This window comes from Panthera leo, chromosome D4 (genome assembly GCF_018350215.1).
Source record: "Panthera leo isolate Ple1 chromosome D4, P.leo_Ple1_pat1.1, whole genome shotgun sequence".
Taxonomy (NCBI): Eukaryota; Metazoa; Chordata; class Mammalia; order Carnivora; family Felidae; genus Panthera; species Panthera leo.
The window spans coordinates 8,154,992-8,175,160 of NC_056691.1; the positions used below are offsets into that span (position 1 = coordinate 8,154,992).

Here is a 20,169-nt window from a genome sequence, read left to right on the forward strand (position 1 = left end):
CATTACACGTTGTTATTATATTTACATAGTCAGTTATATTTTATAGAAATTAAAAGATGAGGAAACAAAGGAGAAACACTTTAATTTGCCTGCAAACCTGTTAAATCTAGTGACCCTCATTTCCTTTGTATAGACCCCAGTTTCCATCTGTTTTATTTTTCTTCAGCTCTAAAAACTTCCTTTGTCATTAGCTGCACCGGTCGTCGGTCTGCTGGAGAGGAATTTGCTCAGCTTTTGTCTGAAAAAAGATTTCCGCTTCATTTTGGTGGGACACCTCCCTGGCTATGGAAGTCTAGGTTGAGATTTTTTCTCCTCACGCCTTTAAAGATGTCATTTGGCTTGTGCATGCGTTATTTCTAACTGGGGATCTTCCACTCCTTCTCATATGTGATGTGCTGTTTACAGTGTGTCCTTTTCCTGCCTGCTTAAAAATTTGTCTCCTTACAATTGATTTCTAGCACTTTTATTATTTATTTAAAGTATTTTTTTTAATGCTTATTTACTTGAGAGAGAGAGAGAGAGAGCAGAGTGCAAGCAGGGGAGGGGGACAGAGAGAGAGAAAGAGAGGGAGACACAGAATCCAAAGCAGGTTCCAGGCTCCGAGCTGTCAGCACAGAGCCTGACGCGGGGCTTGAACTCACAAACCGCGAGATCATCACCCGAACCAGAGTTGGACGCTCAATTGACCGAGCCACCCAGGCGCCCCTATTTCTAACACTTTTAGTGGTGATATACTTTGATGTGGTTTTCTTTGTCTATATATTTGTGTATAGTGAGCTTAGATCTGCGTGTTTACAGTTTTAATCAAATATGGAAACGTTTCTGCTGCTCTTTCTTCAACTTACGTTTTCTGTTCTTCTTCTATGACTCCAATTGCAGTATGTTTGACCATTTCATGTTGTCCCATTGTTCACTGATTCTCTGTTCCTCATTTCTTTTTTTGTCTCTTCTTCATGGAAGATAGTTTTTATTGCTAGATTTTCAAATTGGTCTTTGCCTCTGCATTATATAGTCTGCTCTTAAACCCAGTGAGTGAATTTTTCTCTTCAGATATTATGTTTTCAACTTGTACTTTTCAGTATTCTACTTGGTTCCGCATAGCTTCTTTCTTTTTTTCTCATCATATTTGTGCTTTCCTTTAAATCTTTTCTATTTATAACTATCTTAAAGTCTCTGCCCCTTCCTCTCTTTCATTTCTATATCTGTTTCTTTCTTTTTCAAAAAAAATTTTTTAATGTTTATTTATTTTTTGAGACAGAGAGAGACAGAGCATGAACGGGGGAGGGTCACAGAGAGAGGGAGACGTAGAAACCGAAGCAGGCTCCAGGCCCTGAGCAGTCAGTACAGTGCCCGATGCGGGGCTTGAACTCACGGACCATGAGATCATGACCTGAGCCGAAGTCAGACGCTTAACCCGACTGAGCCGTCCAGGCGCCCCTCTATATCTGTTTCTATTGATTGATTTTTTTTTCTCCTATTTGTAGGTCACATTTTCCTGCTCCTTCCCATGTCTAGTCATTTTTTATTGGGTACTAGACATTTTGATTCTTATAGTTTTGTATGTCTGGATTTTGCTGTCTTCCTTTTAAAGCTTTAAACTTTGTTTTGTATAGGCAGTTAAGTGAATCACCTGGATCTTTTCAAGGCTTATTTCTCGGTTTTATTAAGATGGCCCTGAAGTAGTCTTACTCTAGAGCTAGTTAAGCCCGACTACTAGGGCTTTGCTCTTCTGGTGTTTCTACAGAATGCCCTGGATGTTCAATAAGGTCACCTCACTCTGTCTGGTTAGAACCTGAATATCTCTGTGCCCTACACGTGTGCAGTTTCATATTCAGCATCAGACTTGAGGCGATCGCTTTCAGTATTTCTGGATCTCTTTCTCTGCTTAATGTGCTGTCTGCTGGTGCTCCCAAATTTTAGCTGCCCCAACCTCCCCAGTTCTGATAGCTGTCTCCTCCCCTTAGTGAGATCACAGTGCTCTACTTGGTTCCTCCCTTCCCGCTCAGCAGTCTGGGAAATGCCTCGATTTCAAAAGCTGGGATCGTTAAAGGGTGACCTTGTTTGTTTCTCTACTTTTGAAGGATCACACTGTTATGATGTCTTTTCTCAAATGACTGAAAACATTGTTTTACATATTGTGTCCAGCTTCCTTCTTGTTTGGTGTGGGGAGGGCATTTCTAATAGTATTTATTTCATCATAGCCAGAATTGGAAGTCCTTCTTCCACATATTGATTGATGTATTTTATATATTATGTATGAAACATAGGAATTCATTTTCATTTTACAATTTCCAAGAGTAATATAAATATGCAGAATAAAAGACGCTAGTTACCTCACCTCTCCCGTCTCATTTTATGTCACTCAACAGAGTAACCATTTTTGGGAGTTTGATGTGAATCCTTGCTGTTTTCCTTTACATACTTGTATACATTTATATATGCATGTCCACACAAATTAGATATATGCATATTTTTAAACATAAAGAAATCCTGCAAGCTTTGTTTTGCAGTGTACTTTTTTTACGTGATAACATGTTAGAGCTCTTACATATCAGTTTGAATCCAGTTTTGTTTTTTAACATTAGCCATATAGTCTACAGAAGGGTTTTCTTCTAATTTATTTAATCACTCTGCTTTTCAGACATTGAGGTTTTCCCTTCTAACTTTTTCCTCTTATAAACAGTATCTTTTAATAATACTGTCCAGCAACTTTTCCGTGGGTAAATAGACATAGAAATAGACGAAATCACAGAGTTTGCAAATGGTTTGTCTGTTTGTAAATTGCCTTCCTAAGCAGTTTTTACGTATTTACGTTACTCCTAACTACTAGGAGCCAGGCTGTTGGAAGAGATGGTTGCTTCTAGATCTAGGACAGAAAATGTAAGAGATAAGTCTAGAATATCTTATCACAGCAGAAAGCAAGGGAGGTAAGAAAGATTACTGTGATCATGTCACGAGATCCAGAATCTGGTTTGAAGGGACTACCATGGGTCAAGAGAAGGGACAATTTACCACCCCCCCCTCCCCCCACACCAAAACCCTGGTGTGATTGAAAAACATCAGATATGCTTAACAGCCAAGAATCATGAAGCTACAGACCAAACCGCCCCCAAACCACATTGCTTACCTTGGAAGGGAGTGATAAATCCTTATTCTGAGTACTGCTAAGAAGAAGAATCGAGTATTTATCTTCTTCCTATACGAACCTTCTTTCAAAGCAACCAGATAATTAATGAGGGGAATTTCTTTATGGAAGTCTACTAATACATGAAGAAGGAATAATAGAATCAGACTACCATAGTTATAGCCTTTATGAATTGCAAAACTAGCCCTAGAAAACGATCGTCAGTGGCTACTAATATTGTCAGGTAGAACATGAAGAGGATGAGTGGATGTAGCTGACTACACCTGACCCCACTGAGTATATGTCACACTGCGGAAGGAGAGACAGTCAGTTGTCATATGGCACCTGATGTGACGTGATAGGTAGTACACAGCTTTTCAAATATTGAACCCGTGCAAGGCCCTCAGTCTAACTACCAGTTTATAGGACATACGAGAGATAGAGGAATTTATTAAATGACACCTCAGCGATGCTATCAGCCAAGTCTTGAATTCTAGAAATTCTGCAAGACAAATAATCCAGTTTCTTCAATAAGTAATAGTCAAGGATAAGAAGGATGGGAGATTGTTAGAGATTAGAGGAGAACGATAGGAAATATAAACCAAATATAATATGCAGACCTTGTTTGGATCCTGACTTGAGCAAACCCAAGTGAAATTTTAAAATGAAAATGAATTTCTATGTTACATACATAATATACAAAATACAGTTTATACATTACAGTTGGGTTTGCTCAAGTTGGAATAGTTAGAATCTAACAATGACTGGATTTTAGATGATATCCTAGAATTGTTAATGTTTTATATGTAATACTAGCATTGTGTTCGTGTTAAAAATAGCCCTTCTCTCTCAGAGGCCAAATGAAATCTTTCCCAGTGAAGTGATAAGAATCTCTGCACTTGCTTTTCAATAATCCTATAAGGGGTTAAAAGGGGAGGGCTGGTAGCAGTTATTTATCTTGATGAGCCCAGGGGGTTTATGGCAGTATTTTTTCTACATTTGAGTGTATGAAATTTGCCGTCGTGAATTATTTCATTTTATCTTTTAATTTTTTGGAAGTCGTCTCTATGCCCAACCCGGCGCTCCAACCCATGACCCCGAGATCAAGAGTCGCATGCTCTGCCGACTAAGCCAGCCAGGTGTCCCGTGAATCTTTTAAATTGAAAAATGAACTTAGCTTTAGCAGACCGACTGAAGAGAACTTCACAAATCATCAAAATAAGTGAGGAGCTTCCAGATTTTTTCACCCTAAATATTTGGAGTACGTACGTCCGCAACCTACACCTGCAGAAATGGTGTAGAATGTATCCGACATAATTGCTTCGGTTGATTTGGACCCAACGTGCACTTACGTTGAATCTCCTAGGTTTTAACACCCCAGAGAAATCCTTGAGGCAAATCTAACGCCGTGGCTGTGTGTTCTGTTGTATCTGCTTCTTACGGTGCTCCTAATATTTGTTTTCCAGGTACAGCAGGTCCAGACCGTACAGCAGGTACAACATGTGTACCCAGCCCAGGTGCAGTATGTGGAAGGAAGCGATACTGTCTATACCAATGGAGCAATGTAAGTTTGCATGGGGGAGTATTTTCAATTCTCCCGCTTGGTTAGAGAGAAATGGTACTCTTTGACACATCCCACTATTCCCAAATGGTTCCCTTGTTTTCACAGTATTTTTTTTTTTTACCAGAACAGAGTTATTGAGATTAGACTGATGTTTAGAGATTAGTCTGTGTCTGTTAAGAGTGTGTGTTGATTTTCCTTCTCACTTCATCTCAGTGGAATATTTCAAATTATGACAAGTGTTAGGCCTTTGAATGGTTTTCAACAGGATGACAAAACTGTATACTCCTTGTTGGTGATTTCCGTATCTTCTTACTACCTTGTAAAACCTATACTTGTTTTTATAAGTAAGGTGGATTTGTATATGTTTTTGTCCGTAAGCCAATACACAGCGAGGACCTTAGTTTTTGGGGGGCATTTATTAAACTCCATAAGAATACCTGATACTCAAATCTGTTTTTCCTGTCTGAACTTGTCCTTGCCCCCTTCCTGTCCACCCCCTCCTCCCCCTCGAACTCATCACCTTTGCAGCAACAATAATGTACATTTGTAAATTTATACCAATTGTGTTTTTCAGCCACTTGGATTAAGATTCAAGATGTTATAGGTAAACAGACTAAGAACTATTACAGGTCACCAGTATTGTTTCCATTTACTACTTGAGTGTTTATCTGGAATCTGTTGAATCTCTGCTTGTCCCTGAAATGAATTCAGGTTCTCTCATTCTCTTCTGCCCGCCTCCCTTCTATGTTGGTGTGCCCCAAGTTGAAAACCTATGCTTTCTTTCTTCTTGCTGCATCTCCTGGTTTTGTGGGTTCCCAGGACATCAACCTATAACCTCCACAAGGGCAGGGATTTTTGTCCCTCTCTTCTTTTTTTTTCCCACCGCAACAAATCGAACACCAGAACAGTGCATGACGTGTGGCGAGAGTTCGGTTAATGTTACTTCTTGCTATTGTAACAAAACAACTTAGAACCCTAGTTTAATTCTGTACAAGTTTTATAGTCGTGACTAAGTCATGACTTTTTATTCTTCTTCCCTGGAAGGTGGGAGGATGGTAATCTCACCCTACTAAGAGTTGTCGTGGGGATTTAAGGAAATACAGTTACAGCAACTGACACAAGGCCTGGTAGACAATAGCTGATGGAAAACTGAAAGCTCTTCAGTGATCTTGACTCATTTCTCTGTTCTCATCGCTTTTAGCCACATTCCCACTGCCTTAACCCCTCCATTACCTATGAAATAAAATTCATCTCTCCCCCTTATCATTCACCCCATTCCTTCGTGTCCAGCTTCCTGTCCCACCTGTCCTGGGAACAACCAGCTCTGTGCATCTTTCCCCAGATACTACCCTTATGAGCCTGTTTCTGGACATGCGGTTTTCTCTGCCTTCTATCCAGTCCCCCAACGCGGAGCCTCGTGTGATCTTTATCGACTGATTCATCATCTCCCCCGCCTTGTGACACGGACCCTCACTCTCCACTTCAGTTAGTTTGTCCTCTCCCTTTAGGGTATGGACAACACTGTACCCCGACTTTCACTTCCAGCACCGAGCCGGGAAGAAATCTTTCCGAATGGGAACTGTTGTCATTTTGTTGTTTTCTTTACATCTGTTGAGGTGATTGGCACCTAATAAAGGGTCCGTGAATTTCTCTGGTCCAGCGAATCTGTAACTCTTTACATATTGTAGACACTGGCTGTTTCTTACTGTTCGTTGTGTGGGACCAGGGCCTCCTGGATGGAGCCTGCTTTTAGAATCTCTACCATACACCCACAGGACTGTTGGCATTTTCACCAAAAAAATAGATACACCTGCGTCTATTGGACTTGTATTCTACCAGGGAAAATGTTAGGGGTTTCTAGACACTGCTGGAGGTCACTCAGTTGTATTGTCATTTCATTCGTGCCTGTGGTTTATCTGTCACGAGAGCCCCAGAGTAAAGGCATCCTAGGCAAAGCCTTAACAAACCACCTCCCCTGCAGTGGAGGGCTAAGTTACTGCTCTACTGTCTTATTTCGGTAGCATTTTATCGTACATATATTACAGCATTCTGTCAGCAGAGAATCCCAGCAAATCCGACAAATAGAAGTCTGAAAATATCAGGGCTTTTATTTTTGTCAGGTCATAAGAAGTCCAAAGGTAGCATATTGTGCAAATCATGAGCACGACACGGTGCAAATACAAAGGCTTATTGGAGAAAACCTTACAAGCTGACAGATAGCCGAGGGAGCATAACTGGACCCGGCTACCCCAAGGGAATTGCTCTGGTAGATGTCTGGCCTCACAGAGTGAGGTATTTCCAGGGAGCAGGGGTAGTGAGTATGTAGTAGGGACAGATGGCTTTCTTAGGGGGGATTGGTGCCTGTGAAACGCTCTGCCATCAGCCTTGTCTTCCAACATGATTAACAGATCTGCTGAGCCAATCTAGAGGTAAGCTACCAAAAGACCACAGGAGATGATCCTCTAGAAACATCCAGAACTGTGCTTCCTTTAGTCTATTGCTGACATCAGTTTCGCAGCAATCAGGGCCAGAGCAGAATATCAGGGCCACAATTTTCTGGTATGTCTGTGAGATGTCTGCTTCGGTTGCAATCATCATATCTACATTTCAGACAGGAAAAAGAGGATGTGTGTGTGTGTGTGTGTGTGTGTGTGTGTGTGTGTGTGTGTATTTATATATTTATATGTGTATATATGTCACGCACAAGCACATGGAGGCTTTCCCAGAAACGTCCAGCTCTCTTTTGCTTCTGTCCCCTGCCTTGTATCTTAATCGTGTCACAAAGTGGTGGTTAGCTACAAGGGAGTCTGGGAAGACTGGCCTGTAGCTTCCGTGTGTATGGTAGAAGGCAGCAGGGGAAAAGGGGCAATTGGAATGGGTATTGAGACGGTGTCTAGCACAGTTTTTCATCACTGGTCCAAGGTAAGGCGGAGAGATTACTGGTATGTGGCTTCGTGAAAGTTGCACAACCCGCCTCACTGTTTTCATCTATGAAATGCAGATAGTTCTTTTTTCAAAAGCGCTTTGTGTCGCATTGTTATAAATAGGAAACAGTAAACTTCAGTTATTGCTGTAAAAGTAAGCACTGTGGTTATTCTTTTTATGTTTTCCACTCGTGTTTTTGACCCTGAATTCTGCCTCTTGCCTTGTACATTTTTAAAACTACCCCACCACTGCCGTTAGGGTCATCCACACCGTAGGTAGATGCAAGATCGGTGAATTCATTCATTCACAGACCCTTGGAAAAACAACATGTCTAAAGTTGACTTCCTAAAACTACAAAGCCCGTTTAGATACAGAAATGATTCCAAGTAAATACCTCATGTCAACATGAATTTTCTATGGCTCACAGACTCAGTTGGTTAGATCATGACTAATGAGGTCTGGGTCGTGAGTTCATTTGCCACAAAGTCCGATTAGCTTCCACCCAGTCTGTGTGGGCTCAGATTGTATCCGCATCTCTCGCCAGTCACATCACAGAGTGCATGAACCCTTGCTGTAGAGAGAGAAGATGCATCTTTAAAAATCCTTCCGTTAAAATTTCAACTTCAGTGCAATTTTTGACCAAGATCCTGTAGCATCATTTTCATATTTACTAAAGACACATTGTCTCGTCAGGAATTCTACTCAAAATTTTAGTAGCTAGGGGACTATGAATATTTATTTCTCAAATATAACAAACTTTTTTTTTTCTCAGCTTAAGCTATTTCAGTCTTTCCATTACTTTGTATGCTGTTATTTGACTATGTACGGTGTTTGTCTCTAAAGTTCATTTTAGAGTCTTGGTATTCCCTCTTTTATTTGCTACACTTGCGTGCATGTTAGGAAAGAGTCCCCCGTATTCTTCCGTTCTACGACACTGAGTTAATAGCTAGGTAGCGTTTGACCCCCAACTTGGGCCCCAGTCAGATTCCTATGCCTAGTTTCAGCCAAGGACTTGAGACCACGTTCCAGTGCTGGCTGTTAGAGAATAGTTTTTTATGAAAGGAGGAGGCAGCTTAATTTGCTTTTCCTTCTAATAGTTTTCCCATGAATATTTTTCCAAAGCCTGGATCATAGTCTTGTCTTTTTGTACGGATTCTTAGAATTTACGATCGCTAATAATTTAGAACACTGTAATTAACCCAGCTGGAGAACATTACATACCATGTGGACACGGCCCAGTGCAATTGCTGTTTCTTCACATAGCTAATAAATCCATTTTTTTTTTTTAATGGAATGATTGTTTTTTCTCTCCCTACTCTCTTTTTTGACTCCTGTCCCCCCCCCTCCACCAGTGACTCCTTCATCGTGTTAGTCAAAATGGAAATAAAGACATCATACTATATCATGGCCAAGTTAAGAGTCTTTTTTGAAAAATGTTTTTAATTTTCAAGGATTTTCATGTATCACCCACTCTTTGAAGCTTGTCCACTGTTTAGAGAAGATCAGTGTTCTGAAATGACAGTGTCTTTATTGTATGCATATCTGTTGCAGTAAGAAAAGACTGGAGGAGGCCTTCTCTTAATCTTCCTGTTTAGATTATAGATTTCTCATCAACCCCGATACAGAATTTTATAAACTGTGTTTCACAGAATGTTATTCCTATAAAGTGTTCCGTGCTTTTCATAAGCAGGAAAACACTGCAAAGGTCTTTCTTTTGAGAACTCTAAATTTCTTTCTTTTTTTTTTTTTTTTTTGAAAACTCTAAATTTCTTTTTTTTTTGAGAACTCTAAATTTCTTTCTTTCTTTCTTTCTTTCTTTCTTTCTTTCTTTCTTTCTTTCTTTCTTTTAGGAACTCTAAATTTCTATTAGTCTTCTGAAGGCTCTGAGAAGTCCTCTGAGAAGAAAGGCAGTGTATTAAAAACTGAACCTCAGAATTCTTTTACCTTGAATAACATGCAGTCATATCACATGGTATACTTTGAGAGGTTGTACATTAATATATTGACACTGAGCAGATTTATTTAAAATCCCTAAGCATGCGTAGAGGACTAAATTTTAAAAAGTCACTTCTTGAAAATCTTACAGTTGGTGCATTTTCCAAAGCCACTTAAACTCTTCTTTTCATGTACTTTTAAAATGATTAATAAGAAACCTTAAAAGGGATACTCTTCAAGTTCCTTCTTTGTCTCTTGGTTCCAGGTAAGATTTTGCTTTCTTAGGAACATTTAAATGCTTCCTACTCTGAAGAACTGGGGTGTGGAATTTCTGTAATTGAGATTGAGAGGGTGTTTTCTTCATGTATGCTTCTCCTGATATGCACATGCAAACTGCTCTAGGATCTGGTTTGCCATTTGGGTTTCAGGAAGTATATCGCTGATAACTTAGGAAGTTCTTGGAGAGAGAACTGCCTCCCTGAGGCCTCTCTCCAGTTAGAGATGGGCCCATTTCATAAATAACATAAAAATTCCCCTCTTTTCAAATAAAGCAGACTTTCAAATATGGCTTCCAAAATGTCAGCAGTGGGAAGGTCATGGAGATCATTTATTCTAACCCTTACACCTTACAGATGAGTAAACAGAGGCCCTGACAGGTTGCCCAGCTAGTGTCTAGGGTTCCTATTTTCTGACCTTCAGTGCATGGTTGGTCCTTTCCAATGATCTGTAAGTAAAGGTCTTTTGATCCTGAGTCATTTGGGAGATTGGAGGGAAGGCCAGTTACATGATTGTGTGTCTTACTGTAGATAGATGGTTGAACTTATGATACTTTTATTCTTTAAAACTTAGAATCTGTTGTTATTCATATGAAAATCTTTTTGTGTTTATTTAAAAAATTGTCTTACACTTTTACAGTTACATTTATTTCATACATTTATAATGTTATTTGGTTATTCATAAAATGTATAGAAAAGTCCATACTTAATGATTTTTCAACATCAAATACTTTAGTTAAATAGTTTGCAAGACAAAGGCTATTATCTGGCTGTCCTGCCTATATCCCTTTTTGTTATTTTTCATTAGTAGAAATGAGATGATGCACATTAAGGGTAATTTGCTCTGTGATATTTTATATCCACTAGATTGATGTCCAGAATAGTTCTAGACCATAACACTTGGAAGAGTGTAGACACTTAAGTTTTCTCCTCCTCTCCTCTTCCCTCCTTTTATTAAAAAAGGAAAACATGAAAGAAATCCAGCTGCCCTTTTTTAGGTGTAGAACCAAATTGTGTTACCAGTTTTCTTAATGGAACTGCAGATACCCACGTTCTAAGATTTCTCCTACTGGCTACATTGTAACCTCAGACAAACAGCATTTGTGTGGCCAGATTTCCTAATCTGTGGAATGGAATTAATAATAAAAATCGTTGCTTAATAACCAGGTCAGGTACGGGAATGGGAGGGAGTAATGAGGGAAATGGGATATGGGATAATTAGTATTGTCTGAAAAAAATATATTCGCTTTTCGTATAGGCACTCTACTCTTATAGAACTAACTGCAAAAGTAAAACTTGATAAAAAAAATCTCTACTTAAACTGTATCTGGAAGCTGGAGTGAGAAATCTTTGTTGAAGGCGTATGTTTGTAAAGGGTATGTATTTGGGAATCATGGTGTTGTGTCTTACAGGGAGGCTAATTAATGTCTTTTATTATATGAGTATAATCCCTTGGCTATCAAAAGTCCGAGAGTGGTTCACAAAGGCTGAGCTGTAATGACCAGAAAGAAGGTTCTAGAAAGGACAGCACCAACACATCTTAGTCCGGCCCTCAGCAGTAGTCAGTCTAATAGACCTGCCTCCCACAGAGTGCTCGGAAGCCCTGGACTGCCTTCAGTTCCACAGCAGGCCTGACTCAGGGTACGGAGCACCGCCTGTCTGCCTCGACTTAGCGCTCTGGCCTCAACAACACACGTACCTGCTTTAACTCCTTTTGTCCATGTTTCAGAGTGTTCCATCTCTGACAAATGCCTGGTCTCTCTCTTCTTCTTCATACTAAAACCTCTCAGGATTGGCCACATATTCTTCAGGCTGGCTTTCTTCTCCACATTACCATGAAATTGCACTTGTCAAAGTCATCGGTGACCTCCAGCTGTTAAGTCTAATAGACATTCTTCTAGATGAAATTTCCTTCATCTCAAACAGCCAACCCCACCACCTATTCTCTCCTTGAATCACTATCTCCTTTTGGCTTTTCTATATTTTTTTTTCTTAATTTATTTTTTTAATGTTTATTTATTTTTGAGAGAGAGACAAAGAGAATGCGAGCAGGGGAGGGGCAGAGAGAGAAGGACACACAGAATGTGAAGCAGGGTCCAGGCTCTGAGGTGTCAGCACAGAGCCCGACACGGGGCTCGAACCCACGGACTGTGAGATCATGACCTGAGCCGAAGTCGGACGCTTAACCAACTGAGCCGCCCAGATGCTCCTCCTTTTGGCTTTTCTGACTGTATTGTTCTGTTTTCTTCCTGTCTTGTTGGGTCTTCTTCATTCTTATTATGGGCCAAGTAATTTTTCTATGGCCTGAGTTCTGTGTACTTTCCCCCACTGGGGGAAAGTGGTCTCAATAGTCTCATGTTTGCTTTTGTTTCCTTTGCCTGAGGAGACCTATCTAGCAAAGGCCAAGGCCAATGTGAAAGAAATTACTACCTCTGTTTTCTCATAGGAGTTTTATGGTGTCAGTTCTTACATTTAGGTCTTTAATCCATTTTGAGTGTATTTTCATGTATGGGGTGGGGACCAGCATTTATTGAAGACATTGTCTTTTCTGCCTTGTTTATTCTTACTTCCTTTGTCATAGATTAATTGATCATATAAATGTGCCTACATTATAGGCTTATTTCTGGGCTGTTCTGTTCATTGATCTATATGTCTGTTTCTGTGCCCGTATCATACAGTTTTGATTCCTACAGCTTTGTGTAGTATATCTTGAAATCTGGGATTGGGATACCTCCAGCTTGTTTTTTCTCAAGATTGCTCTGGGTCTTTTGTGGTTCCAGACAATTTTAGGGTTATTTGTCCTAGTTCTATAAGAAACACTGCTGGTATTTTGAGAGAGGTTGCATTGAGTTTGTAAACTGCTTAGGGGGTAGGATGGACATTTTAACAATATTAATTCCTTCAACCCATGAGCATGGAAGGTCTCACCATTTGTTTGTGTCTTCAGTTTCTTTCATCAGTGTTTTATAGGTTTCACAGTACAGGTCTTTCACATCCTTGGTTGAATGTATTCCTAACTATTTTATTCTCTTTGGTGCAATTGTAAATGGAATTGTTAATTTCTCTTTCTGCTAATTTGTTATTAGTGTATAGAAACACAACTGATTTCTGCGTATTAATTTTATATCCTGCAGCTTTACTGAAATGTTACTTGGTTGTTTTAAATACATCAGGGAAAATGATCGGAACTAAATGGAAATGCTGTTAACATGGTATTCACACAGCTTTCTTGGGGGCGGGGGGAGGGTCTTTTTTTTCCTTTGCAAAACATTTTTGGGCTTACATGCATGTATGTGGTTGCTCAGTTTTTGTTTTTGCTTTCAAGTGCGCAAGACGGTATTATTAGCCATCATTACAGTGCCGTACATTAGACCCCCCCAGAACTTACTCTTTAACTGAAAAGTTTATGTTTTTTGATCATCATCTCCCATTTCTCCCAGCTCCAGCCCCTGGCAACCACCATTCTACTCCCTGTTCTTGTAAGTTAAACTTTTTTATTCCACATATAAGGGAGATTATATAGTACTTATCTTTCTCTACCTGACTTAGTAATTAGTATTATGTCTTCAAAGTTTATCTATGTTTTTGCAACGGCTGAATGATACTCCATTGTTTATATGTATACCACATTTTCTGTATCCATTCGTTCATCTGTTGATGAACAAGTTAGGTTGTCCGCACGCCTTGGCTATTACGAACAATGCTGCTGTGAACGTCCAAGGGCAGACACCTCTTTGAGACACTCATTTCATTTCGTTCAGATGTGCACCCAGAGTGGCATCGCCACATTATATGGTAGCTCTGAAACAGAATGGAGCGTCCAGAAACAGCCCATAAATTCAAGCATGTACCGTCAACCAATCCTTGACAAAGGCACAAGAATACACGATAGGAAAAGGGTAATCTCTTCAGTAAATGGTGTTAAGAAAAGCTGGGTATCCACATGCAAAAGAATGAAATTGGACCGCTATGTTACAGCACTCAAAAAAATTGAAGTAGATTAAAGACTTAAGTATAAGACCTGAAACTACAAAACCCCTAAAAGAAAACATAGGGTGTAAGCTCCTTGACATCAGTCTTGGCAGTGATGTTTGAGATCTGATACCAAAAGCACAGGCAACAGAAACAAAAATAAACAAAGTATACTCATTAAACTAAAAGGCTTGTCTGCACAGAAAGGAAACCATCAGCAAAATGAAAAGGCAGCCTACCAAATGGGAGAAAATATCTATAAACCGTATATCTGAAAGAAGTTGCTATCTAAAATACATAAGAGACTCGCACGACTCAAAAGCCAAAAAAAAAAAAAAAAAGAGAAAAAGAAAAAAAAAAAAAACGGCAAATAATCCAATTAGAGAATGGGCTAAGGACCTGAATAGACATTTTTTCAAAGAAGACATACACACAGCCCACAGGTACATGAAAAAGTTCTCAGCACCACTAATCATCAGGGAAATGCTATTATCAAAAAGACAAGAAATAACAAGTGTTGATGAGGATGTGGAGAAAAGGAATCCTTGTGCACTGTTGGTGGGAACATAAATTGGTACAGCCATTATGGAAAACAGTATGAAGTTTCCTCAAAAAGTTAAAAATAGAACTACCCTTTGATCCAGCTCAGTTTTTCTTATTTATAAATTTAGACCAGGGACTCTGGATCAAAATCTTTTATGATCCGTTTCAACCACAGTTGTTTTGAGTGCACATGCACTTTCCTGACTTACGTTGTCAGGACAAATGTACTTACTACGTGAACCTTTTTTGCTGTGCTTAAAAAACCACTTGGGAGCAATGGAAATTTTAGTAATGCTCCTCTGGGTTAGCTGCAATTGACTAGAAAACTCCTTTATAACAGCCAACTTGAGACTTTTGAAAAAACTCAGACTAAAGGAGCTAATAGTTGTGACACAGTACTTTTTTCCTTCATACCTGTGAGATAGGGGTTGTACATTTTTCATATCCTTCAGTCCAGTGGTTCTCAGAGTTCCACAGACCAGCAGCACTGACCATCACCTGAGAACTTGTTAGAAGCGCCAGCCTGGTTCTATAGGATCAGGAGTTTTGGGAGCGGGGTCTAATAATCTGTGTTTCAGCAAGCCCTCCTGGTGATTCTGATGGATGCTCAAGTGTGAGAACCACATTCCTTTATTATAGAAAAAAAGAATTTAAATACAAAGTATAAACAGCCAGTTATCTGCATGTAATGGTAATAGGATGATATAAATTTGAAGTTTCAATTCCAATACCTTGTACATTATCAACACGTATAGTAATGAAAATCCTACGGATGAATGAGAAAGTTCAATTAGTTGTTGCCAGAAAGCTTAACATTCATTCTTTCATTTCCTCCCTAGTTGTTGTGGCAACAAATCAATAAATGCATTTAGTTTTTACTTACTTGAAATAAGCTTGCCTTCTGAATGGAAATCAAGCCAAGTGTTTTGTTAGTGATTCTGAGTAGTATTTCTTACTTTATATTTTAATCTGTTGTTTTTTATTCTTGGGTAATAATAAGAGGTTAAGTGTCGTGTCACGTGAATTCCTTTCTGAACTACTGTTTTCCCCCTGGTGTCTTTCACAAAATGGAAATGTCACCGCTCCTCTGTTGCATCCTCTGGCTTCAGTCTGACTTGAAGCATTCAAGAGGAGATCTGTTTGGAAACTCAAATAAATCATACATGCCGGCCAGCCAGAGATTATATACTGTATGAACGCAGTTTGTGGAAGGTTCCAAATAATGTGGCTCCTTCCATGCGGGGCATTTGTGATGCACATAAAACCTTCATAATGGAAAACTGTTGAAGGCAAGGCTCTTGATTTCAAGCAACAGAAACCAACTCTGGCTTCTTTAAGCAAAACACAGGATTTATTGAAAGGTATTTGTGACTGAAGAAGTCTGCAGAGTATGACTGAAAAAGGTTAGGCAGCACCCAGACCATAGATAAAACCCCGTCCAAGAAGTCCAAGGTGCCTCTGCTACCACTAAATTCTGCTCATGACTATGTAAGAGGGGTAGCAGTTCTCTTTTTTAAAAAATATTTATTTATTTATTTTTGAAAGAGAGCATTGTGGAGAGAGAGAGAGAGAGAGAGAGAGAGAGACAGAGAATCCCAAAGGGGCTCCACGCTGTCAGCACAGAGCCCAACACGGGGCTTGAACTCCCAAACCATTAGATCATGACCTGAGCCAAAACCAAAGTCGGACAGTTAACCGACTGAGCCACCCAGGTGCCCCAACAATTCCTCACCCACGTGATTCACCTAATGCCGATTAAGTGAGATAATATATCTTCCATATTTAAAAATAATTCCTCCTAGTTCCCAAATTTTCCAAGTTCTCCGTGGTGCTCTCAAAGTTTTAGAAAATATTTAAAAGACATCCTGGCTACTTTCAGTTACCTATTTCCTCAATCTACTCCAATAAATCAAATATTGCTATCAGGACACTGAAACACTTTGGAATAAGATCACCTCCTATCATGTCTGATGAACATGTTCCAGAATCATGTCACATGACCCACTTGCAGCACTGGGACCGGTTTGCCACTCCCTTTTCTCATGGTTTCCAGCTACCTCCCTGGCTTCAGGCTTTTTTTTTTTTTTCCAGGTTATTTCTCTGGCTGGAACATTCCTTCACCTTTCCGGACCCAAGCCTCCTTACCCCTGCCCCACTTTAGTACTAAATTCAGATTTCTTGCCAGAGTTAGTACTAAATTCAGATTTCTTGCCAGAGTTCATAACAGTGTTTTTCAAACTTGTAAACTACCATCCACAGTTAGATGTACATTTTATACTCAGGTCAATGCACACGTGAGCATATGCATACACACACCATGTATTTATATGATAGAAACAAACGTTCCTCAAAATAACCCTTCCCCTCACTAGGTATAATATGCTAGAATGTCGGCTGGCTATGCTAGTCTCTTTTTGTAATGCTGTTGTGACCTGTTAAAACTGTAAATGTGACCGACAGTTTAAAAAATTATTTAAGCTATTTGCATGTTTAATTTTTACCTACATTTTAAACCTCATTTCTTTCTAATATCCTTCTCATTTCTAATTTCTTCCTAAATATCAAGATCTTCGTTGTGTTGTGACTTTGCACATGCTGTGCTCTCTTCCCGATAGGTTTTTCTTTCCGCTTTCCATAGAGAGGACTCCTTTTCCTTTTTTAGTTTTAAGCTACATATCTCTTCTTTGGGGTTACATTACTTGACTACTCTAATATGCTCCCTTCCATTTATTATCTTTCGTATTCAATTTTTATTTCATGAACTTAGGAAAATTCCTAATTATCTTATTTCATATATTTGTGATCACCTACTCCTCATATCATATAGCCCTTAAAGACAGTAGATGTCATGTCTGTTTTGTTCCTTTTATTCTGGGTGCTAGAATAGATGCCCAGTAAATATTTGTTAAAAGAATGTGTACAGAGTAGCCAGTGAAGAATAAAACATTATACCAATGTAAGATATTATAATCCACATTACCATATTCTGTCTTCATAATAAATTTTATGTAATAAAACTTGCAAGGTATTTTATTTCCTTAATTTACCATTTTCGTGCCATTGCTTAATTTTATAGTTGCCTGGCTTATTGGTGGGAGGATATTCAAAACCTGGGTAAAACACAAAGCACGTAGTTTGCAGATATTATATAGCTGGACTTGTGGATAAGACACTTGACGCTAAAGAAAATAGAAAATAGGTTATAGCTAAGGTAAATTGACATAATCATTCTAGTAAATAAGCGGGCTGGGACTATTCAGGGTCATGCTTAGCCAGAGTGTATGCTGAGGCATGATGGGATACAAACAGCACTAATTTCCTGAATTCACTGGATCAGTCCTGACATTCACACAGAACCTTGTAAAAGAGGCAGCTACGAAGAAGCTTCTGTTCGCAAGCATGCACATACCTATGTATTTACCTCCATTACTGGATACACAGGCAGAACAATGGAAAGTGTTCTCTTCTGCTGTAGAAATAATATGACATTATTTTTGTAACAGTCTTTGGCAATCAATAAAGAACGAGCAAAGGGAACACAGTAGCATTTTTCAAATGTGCACAGAACTGCCTGGGAATTTTAGCTGTTTCCGAAATGTGTGGTCCAGAAACAGTGAGCTGCTTTCATCCTGATATGCCAAATATTGAGTAATTTTCTGGAACGTATGTGTTGGAAATTTGGGGGGGGGTTGGGAAATAGTGTGCAAGCCATAACTCACATGTATTCATGATACGTTATGAAAGATAGGCTGATCTCAGGTATCAGAATTAAAGAGTCGTTGCTTCTACTACGTAAGAAAGAACTGTTTTGGCTGTTGTCTGCTTTTTTTTTTTTTTTTTTACATACATTTTTCAGTATTTATCCAGGAGTTTAGAACATGCAGACATGGCAGAGAACTTTAGAAGTTATCTGTGCATGGCTCTGGCTCCAGCTCCAGGCAGAAATCCAGCACTGGGTTAATGCTTATCTTCTTAACCTTTGAAGGACAGGACTAAGGATATTGTGGTCTGCCTCTATGACCCAGTTTAAGAGTCTCCTCTCTTCCCACTGTAAGTGTTGGTTTGTCAGAGACAAATTCAGAAACCATTCACGACACTTCATTTCGTGATAAAATGTGTTCTTCCCTGCCCCTCCCCCCCCAGCTGAAATTGTCAGTCTTTACCCCAATACGTGTTTGTGCAGTAGCCAAGACTTTTCCCCCCACGTGATGGCAAATATGGATGAGGCACATTCTTCAGTGACTTTTCTCCTCCTCGCGTTCTTTTCTCACTTTCTAGCTCACGAATCATCTCTAACTACTAGAAGGATGTATGAAAATAAAAGTCGATTGCCATATTTTCATACTGATTTGCGGGCTATAGAGATTTTGTATACCTACGGTGCATTTGTTTGTATTACCCTTGTTCACTGAGTACTTATTATATCGAGGAGGCATGTCCAACAGATGGAGTGATTCAGATCCCTCGGAGTGTTTCTCTTATGATAGAGTGGCGATCTACTCTACTCTACTCTTGGTTCTTCCATGATCATAGACTCTCTAAACTCCCACCCCTTGAGGTGGTTAAGTATCCTCTGAAACAACCCTGCCCTGTCCATCTCTCCTTGTTGATCACTGTGCGTCTGTCTTCTGCGATTGTGGTGCTAGGAGACAGTGAGCTCAGGTGTAAGGAAATCCCCGGTAGCCACAGGAAGTTCATACATTCCCTGGACGACCTTGTAGAGATTTCTTCCCATGGTCGTTCACAAATATTTTTGACATGCATAAAAAGTTATTTCTTTGTGATGAAATCGTTGAAAGCGTGGGCTAAGTGCAGACTCCAACAAATCTTTTTTTTTTTTTTTTTTTTTACACTAGCTGTTTGCTTTGGGCAAGGCTATGTAATCTATCTAACCTTTTCTAAACAATTACTCACCTTGTCTGTGAAATAGAAATTAGAATAGTACCCATCTCATAGAGTTGTAATGAGGATTAAATGAGTTAACATCTGAAAACCACGTAAAATAGTGCCCTTTGCATCAGAACTGGTCAGTAAATATTCTCTATTATTAGCTATTAGGTGTTTCATTTGTGAAATCAAGTTAGTGCTAGGAGCGCGCGTAATCATTTTGTTTGGACCATGAAAAGGAAGGCCAGCAGCATACCCACCTTTGTGGAAATATTTATTGTCACCTATTTATTTCTACACTTTACTTGGCTTTACTTAAATAGCAACAAAAGACCTGTTATTTTCAGCGCAATGAAATAGGGTCATTGTCATATTTGGATAAATTAAAGTGACCGCATTTCTCTTTTTTACCTAAATTTGAAATCAACATGGCTATTCTTTGAAATATAAATGGACTTCCAGTTGGGAAATAGAACCATGATGTATATGTATTTTAAATGGCATCTTTCTATGTGTAAAAAAGCGTTCTCTGTGGAGTTATTTCAATCATCACCCCAAACTAAATTTTGTACTTGGATCTGTGCTCTTTCAGGAAAGCAGTAACTTTACCGAGTGGAGAATACTTTTGGAACATCTTCATCATTTTACTAGAATATACATTATAAATTATATTACAAGTATCCATTGTAATGGGTTTAAATGACCTGCTTTCAGCGACACCAAAACATCTCGAAATAGTTTACGTAACTTCTCATGTGTTCACAAAACAAAGAAGGATTTATGTTTTAGAAATTGATGAAAGTGGCTATTATGTCAAATATACTTTTAAATAGAATCGTATTTTTATTTGTTGACTAGTGTGCCTGCTGGATACCAGCAGGTGCGTTAAGTGTTGAGGGCACAGATGGGAATAAAATGTGATTTCACAGGAGTACGGAGACATG

The 20,169-nt window shown here is 39.2% G+C and overlaps 1 protein-coding gene across 14 annotated transcripts in view; it reads left to right on the top strand.

Annotated features, from left to right (window-relative positions):
• RFX3 (regulatory factor X3) overlaps positions 1 to 20,169 on the top strand; it is a 284,537-nt gene that overhangs the window by 162,655 nt on the left and 101,713 nt on the right. For 12 of the 14 annotated variants that reach the window (XM_042912333.1, XM_042912320.1, XM_042912327.1 and 9 more), the window contains 2 exons: positions 4,591 to 4,688; positions 13,264 to 13,302. In XM_042912333.1, coding sequence (XP_042768267.1) covers positions 4,591 to 4,688; positions 13,264 to 13,302 — 137 coding nt within the window. The remainder of the gene's footprint in view (positions 1 to 4,590; positions 4,689 to 13,263; positions 13,303 to 20,169) is intronic. The other 2 variants (XM_042912321.1, XM_042912328.1) reach the window with 1 other exon arrangement.